At 43.5% G+C, this 10031-nt stretch overlaps 1 protein-coding gene across 1 annotated transcript; it reads left to right on the top strand.

The window, feature by feature from the left end:
- Positions 1-1309: 1309 nt before the first annotated feature.
- On the top strand, positions 1310-7714 carry bmp3 (bone morphogenetic protein 3). Its single transcript, XM_085785890.1, has 3 exons — positions 1310-2075; positions 3408-4333; positions 6358-7714. Exons 1-3 carry the CDS (start codon positions 1799-1801, stop codon positions 6547-6549), a joined length of 1395 nt encoding a protein of 464 aa, XP_085642016.1. The 5' UTR covers positions 1310-1798; the 3' UTR covers positions 6550-7714.
- Positions 7715-10031: the final 2317 nt, after the last annotated feature.

Below are 10031 nucleotides of genomic sequence, written 5' to 3'. Positions count from 1 at the left end.
GAGCTGCTCAGAGCTACGCTACGGAGGCTAGTGGGATTTCTTGGTTTCCCTCATTAAACTCATCAAATACACAATCCAACAACTCCAAAACGCTCTGGTGGACAAGTTGTGACCTGCACATTCACCACGCTATGAGATAATAACAGAACGTTACCAGACGGATTTGGTTTCGAGGCAAATGCATAGACTGCTTGCCAAAAAACTGCCTCCGGCGGGAACGCGCATCAGCGGTTTTGCATGAATTTCCCTCTAAAACAACTCTGTCTGGTAACGTTGTGTTATTATCTCATAGCGTGGTGAATGTGCAGGTCACAACTTGTCCACCAGAGCGTTTTGGAGTTGTTGGATTGTGTATTTGATGAGTTTGATGAGGGAAACCAAGAAATCCCATTAGCCTCCGATGTAGCGTAGCTCTGAGCAGCTCGCGGCTCTGCTCCGCCGTTCTAAAAATAGCTTGCACCGACAATTAAAGGTAATGAACCTACTGCTATGACTGTAGGGATTATGGCAATGGGCCAATTTGCCAAAATATTGAACTATCCCTTTAACTCCTGACATTCAATGGCTTGTGGATCACAGGTGTTGTGATTATTGATTGATTATTGTGAGTTGGCTCCAGCTGACGTCACTGCCCGTCTCCTCCATAGGTTGCAGGGAGAGGAGAGGCGCGCGAAGGACAAGGCATGCTAATATTATTGCCATCAGATGTCCAAGGGCGGGGAAATGCCCTAATCATTTCCTCCCGAGTGCCCCTGAAAGAGAAGCCCAGTGGCGAGAGGGGGGGGTGTTTAAACCCGCCTGCATGGATGGGCTGTTTGGGGTGAGTGGGGTAGTGGTGGGGGTGGGGGGGTTGGGAGTGGGGACAGTACAGCATCCGGATCGGACCGTGATGGTACAGGATGTGTGTGCTTAACTCCATTGAACAAAACTAAATAGGGGAGAGAGCCTTTAATGCCGACAATAAGCCGCTTCATTCAGCAGCGCGGCCCAGACGCACAGCTCAGGAACCAGGCAGGGAGGAGGGGGCTGCTGCTCTGCTCTGCTCTGCTCTGCTCTGCCGCAGCACTTTGGGAACTGGAAATCAGTTCAATAAATCGATGGAATGTCCTTTAATAAAAATATTTTTAAAAATCCGCCTCGAATCAACTGACAAAACAGCCTCCTCCAGCTCCTGATAACACCAGATAATTTGTCCCCAGGCTGAATGTGCGTAAAAGTATCCCGAACAGGAAACTCTCTCTCTCTCTCTCTCTCCCTCTCTCTCTCACATACACACACACACACACACTCAGAGAGAGAGAGAGAGAGAGAGAGAGAGGGAGAGAGAGAGAGAGGAATACCCAGCTGGTCCCACAAGCCCTATAATACCAAGCACAACATGCTTTACCTTCAATGAAAGCTGAGACGGGGGCACGGTTGACTGCTGGTCCCAGAAATCAGCTCAGAGCTCGGATACTGAACCAGGAGCAGCTCGGCTCAGCTCTGTGGGACTTTTATCATCTGCTGCCTGCAGCACGTTTAGACCTGCAACTTATCAAAAGCAGAGAGACAACTTTGGATAACGCTCTTATATATATATATTATTATATATATATTTGAACTTTCTTGTCCTGTCCACCTTCCTCTCTCTCGCTGTGAACTGGTATCAGAGGTGATGGTCTCATTTCCCCACAGAGGACTGTTCCTCAGGTGATGGTATGTCCTTTTGGAGATAGGGACAACTTCAAGGTTTTTCCACAGCTGTTTTATTTTTTATTTTTATTTTTTTTATCTTTGCTACCTTCGCTTTGGCTCGAGCATGGCTCTCTACTCTCGGTTTGTGGTCGTGCTGCTTTACGGATGGAGTTATCTGTGCGTTGGATACTGCGCGATGCTGAAGACAGACAATATCCCCGAGAGACGAAAGGTGGATTTTACGCATTCGGTGGATAAAAAGCATCCGGCGAAGGAAGAGCAGGATCTGCTTTTACAGGATACAATGACGGAACACATGCAGATGCTTTACGCCAAGTACAACCGGGCTGGATTTCCCTTCAAGGACGGAAACACCGTCCGCAGTTTCAAAGCGCACTGGGGTACGTATCCAAACTTTTACGCATGTTTACACCACCGGGTTTGTACCAGTCTAGAGAGGGAACACGTACACGACTGAATGTATAGACACAGGAGATACTTTTATTTCAGTTTTGCTCACTTTGATTTATACGCACAAGTGCAACAACGAGCCTTTTCTTTGTGGAGCGTGTGCGCAATTTAACCGTATTGTAAAAAGAAAAGAAAAAAAAACACTAACGTCAATAAAGAAAGAATAATAATCCAGATTTTAGCCTTAAAACTAATAAACTAAGGGTGGAAATCGGTGCCGTTCATGTGCAAAAGTCTGCTGAGCTGAAACTGAAATCCACCTGTTGATCCAGTCATGGAAATGTGATCAACCTGTTACCTCCTCCCTCCCGGTGCCAGAGGCAGAGATTCCGCACCACATCTCCGCATATAACTCAAAATTGTTTGCCGCCACATTTGTTTTCACGCCTTAAGATTTTACTGTCAGATAGTCTAGACAGATTTTCCCTCGAGCCAGCATCTGGCAGCTGCCCAGTCTGCCTGTGTGTGTGTGTGTGTGTGTGTGTGTGTGTGTGTGTGTTGCAGGCAGCAGAGTGTGTGTGTGTATGTGCATGTGTGTGTGTTCACTGCACACTGAGATTCTGCATTTAAAGTGCTTTTACATGTGTTTTCTCCGGGATGTGTTATAATAAATTAAATCTTATGAGGCCGAAATGACTTGGAGGCTTCGCTGTGTTGTTATCACCGGGACACGGAGACTGGTGAAGACAGTTTCCACTCGGGGTCAAGTTTTTCTTAGATTATACTGCCTCCTATCGCCTGTTAGCTGCATATCAAAGCTTATAAAGGGTCAGTTCACCCAAATTACTAACATGTTTTTTTGTTTTTTTTTTCTTTTCTTTTCACTTAACCCCCAGTGGTATCAAGCCAGGCAGATGGTTTTGGTTTTATTTGGCCAGGTTCTGGGATATCTTGAGGTTACAGCCTCCACCCCGTTACAATGAACATGAGAGGAATTTAAATGGTGTTGCTTAAAGCACTGGAATACTATTTAAAACAAAGTCTCTTTCCAGAAACATTGTCCTGGTTACTCGGGATGATTCACTGAGAAAGATTTTCCCCTGGAACTACTATCCTCAGAAGAAAGGGTCCATTTTACAGCTGTTAAAAGTGTGGACTGTCCTTAGAAACCAGGAGGAAAATCAGTTTATGTTCAGTTTTTAATCCGATCTTTTCATAATTTAAAGACACAAACTATGGTTTATCAATAAAAGCATTCTTATTTAATAAGATCATGACCATCATAAGTGATAACTGTGTTTTCCTTATCGTTATATGCACAGGTACCATCAACAAGAAGCAGCTGCAGATTTTCAACCTCACTTCTCTCACCAAGTCAGAAGACGTTCTGTCGGCCACTCTTCATTATTACATCGGAGACCTTCAGAACGGCACCCAGGGCTGTTCCCGGTCCAAAAGCTGTGCTCGCCACGGCCCCCGGAGGCACAGCCACATCCACATGGTCATCTGGAGCTTTGCCTCCACGGATAACAAGATGAGGACTCTTGGACACGTTCGAATCAACGTGTCCACGCTCTACAGGGACTTCATATCTTGGCAGTGGAAGGACATAACTCGCGTGGTCAACCAGGCCAAGCACCACGACGAGCTGCTCATCGGGATCGACGTGGCTTCGCAGGGGCCCCAGCCGTGGAAGAAGCTCCTGTCGGACCGCTCGCCCTACGTCTTGGTCTACGCCAACGACTCTGCCATTTCGGAGCCCGAGAGCGTGGTCGCCACCCTGCAGAGACACCACTCGGTGGGAGGGGAGGGCTCCGCCGCACACGGCTTCCACAAACTGGGACTGCGTGAGCACAACAACACCGAGCAAGAGCAGCCGCAGCCCAGACAAAAACGCTCGGTGAACGTTCTGCTCCCGTTGCAGAACAACGAGCTCCCCGGGCCCGAGTACCCTTACGAGACGACCGGCTGGGACGAGACGAGTCCGTACGAACCTTTTGAAAACAAGCAGGCCCGCCGGCCGCGGAAAAAGACTCGCAAGAACCAGCGGCACAAGATGCCCCTGCTGCAGTTCGACGAGCAGACGATTAAAAAGGCGCGAAAGAAGCAGTGGAACGAGCCCAGGAACTGCGCGCGGAGGTACCTGAAAGTGGACTTTGCCGATATCGGATGGAGTGAATGGATTATATCGCCCAAGTCGTTTGACGCATACTACTGCTCAGGGTCCTGCCAGTTCCCCATGCCAAAGGTGAGACTCAGAGTCCTGTAGTGACCTAGTATGTATGCAAGATGAAACTTAGATAAATCAAAATCAATCAAGGCAGCAAATTTAACACTTCCACCAGTACTGGTTCTTTTGTCTTGGGATTCCAGGCCTTTAGATTTTATTTGCATGAAACAAGAGGGAATAACTCTGTGGTTGACCCAATCATTACCCAGAGACCTTTACACCTTTTCATAATGAGGGTTTGAAGGCCTGAGGTTACACGCCAGGCCTTGGTCCAACACTTCTAACATACAATCTGGTTTTCCCAACCGATTCTAGACTGTAGGCCAGGAACTGTTGACCAAACGGCCTCATTATATGTTTTTTTGCGCTTTATTCATGCAATATGGGAAACATTATGTAAATATAACAGGCTACGCTGGGCTATTGCTCCCTTGTTTACTGCCACTGTTACTGCTCTGTATTATGTTAATTCAGAACATTTACATCAGAAGCCCCTGAGGCCTATCTGTCTTATATTATAGATGATAATACCACAGACAGAAATGTATGCCATCTGCTTTAATCTTCAACTGCCAAAGATGAACCAGATACACTGGTAGCAGTTCCTCCTCCTGCCTTTTATCCCGCGTATAGAATATTGAAGGAATGAAGATCAATAGGTCTTTGAAGATTTGTATCAGAGCTAAATTTACACAATTTAATAAACAATGATTAGTCCAAGGTGAAGACCTACTGTGCTAAACGTGCAGCTGAAGTGGTCAAACTTCCAAAAGGAGCAGGTGGAAGACCTTATAATAGTTCTTGAGGCAAGGCAAGGCAAGGCAAAGTAAGTTCTTGAGGAGGTCCAACCTTGCAGGGAGGACCTTGAGGAAAAGTTTCTCTAACACCAAGTGGTTCTGCACATTTTGACAGAGATCACAAAGAAATAAAAGAAACAAAAGAAGAAAAAAAAAAACTTGATGTTTAACACCAGCTCCCTCCTGCAGCTCGTGGCCCCCTGGTGACAAGATAACATCACAGGTATTTTAAACACGGCCGGAATGCACGAGCTCCATCCACTTAATTCATTACCTCGGAGTCACCGGCCTTTGTAGTTGGATGTAATTAGTCCCAGAAGTAAGGCCCAGGGCCTGAGGCAACCCCCTCCTCCTCCTCCTCCTCCTTCCCCATCCCTCCCTCTCCTGAAGGTTTGCCGCTCAGTCCGACAGGCCTGTGATCCTGTGATGTTGCTTCTCCTTTGTCAGGTCCGAGCTTTAGAAGCTGCTAAATAGCTGCTATTAAAAGGCGCTCCGTGACGTGCGGGAAGATCCCTGCTGTCACTTTAGTGGATCCCACTAAGACCTGAAGCAGCTGATCAGGTGATACAGCTGTGTGTGGGAACCGCTGGCTTCCTCTCAGGCCGTCACCACTTTGATCTACCTGCAGCTGCACGTTGGATGCACTGTTAAATCATAGGTATGCTAACATGGCAAATAAACTGTGAAAGTTGTCAGCTGGGATCCAAAAGGTAGATACCTTTATATGATGGAAAAAAAGAAGAAGTTTATTTCAACCTGGGTCTTAGTTCTGTGTATTTCACCTCTGGTTGCAATAAGACTGCCCCCAAAAGTTACATCAAATGAGCATTCAGATGATCAGACTGACTGCAAGATTAAATAAACCACTTTATGCACCTGAAATGTCTAAAACTACAAGAAAACGATTTGCATCCACAATTACGGCAAACACACTAGTTCAAAATAGAATTAAAAACCTAGCTTGTAAGTTATTACAAATGCTATCAGTGACAATTGTAAGATTCTCCAATGGTGCTTTCTGTGATCTTGGTAATATGTTAGCGGGAGGAATGAGTTTTCAAAATAAAACCCAAGCTGTCAGATCTTTCCTTCAAGTTTGTCTTAAAATAAAAGTTACATAACAATACAATACTGAATAGTGTAAAAGGCAAATGTTTGCTTTACAGATTTATTCCTCTTTTCTCAATGCATTTTAATTAAAACCTTTGATAAAGTTGAATAATCCTCTCGTCCCTTTTGCTTTAGGCTCTGAAGCCCTCTAACCACGCCACCATCCAGAGCATAGTGCGGGCAGTGGGCGTTGTCCCCGGCATCCCTGAGCCGTGCTGCGTCCCAGAGAAGATGTCTTCCCTCAGCATCCTCTTCTTCGACGAGGACAAGAACGTGGTGCTCAAAGTCTACCCCAACATGACTGTAGATTCCTGCGCCTGTAGATAGTTTTTTTGTTTTGTTTTGTTTTGTTCCTTCAAAGCCTTCTCACATAAAACTAAATGTCACACAGAAAAGAAAGAGAAAAAAAAAAACAAGTCAGCACATGCAGCCAAAAACAACAACTCTCTCCTCCTGTTCCTTTTAGTCTATACACTCATTTCCAAACACCCATTTTGAAACGCAACTTCCCTTTTGCACTGGAGGAGAGCTTTTTTTTTTACTGCCTGTTGTTCCGGGTGAAGAGGAGACTGGTCCGTTCGTGGGAAGGGATGGATCGTGTGAGTTATCCTCGTGGAAGATAACTGGAATGGAAAAGTCAAAATCTCCACGCTCCGATTTCACCTCGACTGCTTATTATCCCCCCGTGTCTTCATCATCGCTGCTCAGGTGGGCGATCACAGCAGGGTGAACGCGATCACAGACTCACTCTCAAGATATTTTACAAACACAGATCGAGGCATAAGAGACAAAAACTGAAGGAAAAATCACTTTTCAGGAAAAAATGATCTCAGTTTGAACTGAGGTGGGGGAGGGGCGGGGGGGCGGGGGGTCATTCTCATCTTTCTCTTCTTCATAGCTTGAAGTTGTCTTTGGTCATTACCACAAAGTCACCTCTGCTCGCACTTGCATGGTTTTTTGTTACTATGTGTATGTATTTATGTCTGTACTATCACTGTGTTATTCACTATATGAGAAGTTATTGTATAATTATTGGCTTGGCTGCTATAGAGAGATATATTAGGTTCCAAAGCCAGAATTTGTGATGTAGACGGTAGATAGCCTTACATATCTGTGTTTAGATCACTGCTCCCGTGTTTGTACAGAAAACCCGCATTTTAAGAGTTTATTATATCCGGAAGAGTAAGCTACTTTTCATTCGTGGTCTTCATTAACAGTCGGCATGGGCAGTTTCTGGAGGAGACACACGATGCCATTGCTTCGCCATGGGAAAACGATCAAGCTTTACGAGATTTCATTTTTGAAAGATAAAGGGATCGAACATATCAAGAGGAGAAACTACTATATTAAACAAGAGCTACAGTGCAAGTGTAAAAAAAAAACCCATCGGACTCTCAAAGCCACTTGATGCTTGTGTGGGATTTCGAAACCTTTGTTGGACCCAATCATTTCAGAGAGGAATCAAATAGGTCACGGGACTTGGTGTGAGGGGACCTGGTTTGTTTTTTTGGCTTTGTTTCAGTTCAGAAGATGTTGACATTACAATTCAGAGTCATACAGCATGTAATGACATTTACTATGAGGAAAAACTATCATAAACTCTCAGAATGCCTCTAGAAAAGTCGGTATCGAGTCAATATAAAGTGCTGGTCTGGAATCAGTGTTGCCTTGAAAACATTATCATCATCATGTTTTGTTTTAGCTAATTTCATTGAAGTATGCCCAGATGTTTTCAAGGTTGTGATGGTGACGTACAAATCAAATTGACACTGTTTACATCACTGGTGGCTCACAGGCCAAAACCGACAGTGATCTGTCTAATCACATTATTAGACCTCACACAGTCGCTGTAGTGCACAGTGCAAAGAGCGTATTGGTGCTATGACAGTGCTCCATCTTGGCAATAACAGTTAACAACAGAAAACATTTCTCTAAGTGATTTCCCTTCATAATAAACACACAAGAATGTTCAGTTGGTATTTGTTTTTTGTTTTGTTTTTATGAATTTTATTTTTATTCTGGAAAAAAAAAAATTTACCAGGAAGTTCCAAATGTTATGTTATGCTTGCTTGACAGACCTCTGAAGCAGACGTACAATACGTGATATAAAGATATATAAAATATGTGACTGTGGACCAGAGCACCATGTGAACAAACAACAAAGCAAATTCCAGCGTAAATGAGCCTAATTGATTAGAGAGAAACTTGCCGAACCTCTGGTTTACAGTGAACGGGACTATCTTGTGTGGAAGGACACCTCTGAGATAAAGATACAAAAGAAAAACAAAAATGAGCTGTATATTGTGAGCCAGAGAATTTTTTCTTTTTTTTTTTGACGGCATAGATTTTTTTTAAAAACCTACTTTTCTCAGCGGTTTTCTTAATAAATAAATAATGAATATGATGAGCAATACATATAATATATAATTGATTGATCAGGGAGAGCTGATCTGTTTTTCTGGGTCGCATTAACCCTTTAACGTTACTGTATAGAGTGGTTTTTACATAAATCATGAGGAGATGTGTTAATTGATCACTTGTAACTTACAACAGGTCAACTTTAAACATCTGGCACATCTGGGGGTGGGGGGGTACAGCCAACGTGTCGTAAACGTTGCCTCAGGTCGTGCATTATTGTCAGAGTTCATCAAACCAAATGTTTATCCAGAAACATAGCAGCAACCTTTGTTTTTCTATAGACTTTGTACATTGTGTTTGTATATAGCTCCCTGTATGTCGATGACACTCTATTGTCTCCTCGAGATGGAAGTGCCTTTTGAATGGGTGGATTTCTGCTTTTCAAAAGTTTGATTTGATTCATGAGCTGGTCAGAGGAACCTGGCTGTTCTCAGCTCAGTTTGCTATGAAGCTGAAGTCAAAGCTGAGAACCTTTTTTTTTTTTTTAATGGTACAAAATAGTTGACAGTGAGTGAACATAGTGCATATTCTTTTGATAAGGATGCTCGTCAGTGGAAATTATTCTATTATGTATTTCAAATAATTCACTATTTTGATATTACAGAGACATTTATTTTGTGTCAATAGCTATGGGCAGATTGTTTAACTTTATATATTTTGTACTGACACTTTTTTTTTTTCCAGTTTGTGCTTCCTCATCTTGTGCCAATACAGATTTTTTTTTTTTAGCAATGCATGCTGCAGAGTGGAGTGGCCTCCTCTGATTGCACCAGTGCAACACTGCAGCCATGACGCCTGCTGACCAGTTGTTTTATTTTTTACAGAGCCTATGCTTTTTGCTGCATTTGAGACTCAACCCAGGTCTAAACTTCACTAACGTCTGTTGGAGTGCAGGTATCACAGACACGTATATACAGGACAGTATATCAGCAGTTTATAAGAGGTTATTCTACTTCACTGTTCAATCCTATCTTGTAAATGTTACGCTGTAGGTAAGAAGAAAAAAAAGAAATGCTTGTACAATAAGCTTCATAAAATATATTTGTATATGGAAATGACCTTTAACATGCATCTATTTATTTTCTGTATGTTGCATATCTTGTGGAGGTGTGGTCTGGGACAGGGAGACTGAAGCCCCGACATGTTGATGGTCTTTATATCTGTGATGGACATTTGTCACTACTGATGTGAAGGTGTGGTGAACTGTTTAAAGGTCTCCCCCCTCTGAGCTCTGACCCTCCTTACAAAGCATTCAAAGACATGAATAAAAGTATGCAAGACTCAGATCTATCCAGGATCTTTTTTCCCCCATTTGCAAACTTGAAACTTTGGAAGGAACGTGGCAGAAAAAAACAAGAAAAGAAAAAAACACACACACACAGCAAAATACT

The sequence above is a fragment of the Trachurus japonicus genome, chromosome 9, assembly GCF_045865225.1.
Source record: "Trachurus japonicus isolate A0001 chromosome 9, Traja_1.0".
NCBI classification, from domain to species: Eukaryota; Metazoa; Chordata; class Actinopteri; order Carangiformes; family Carangidae; genus Trachurus; species Trachurus japonicus.
The sequence above is the reverse complement of the archived record's forward strand: the minus strand, read 5'-3'. Positions and strand labels throughout refer to the sequence as shown.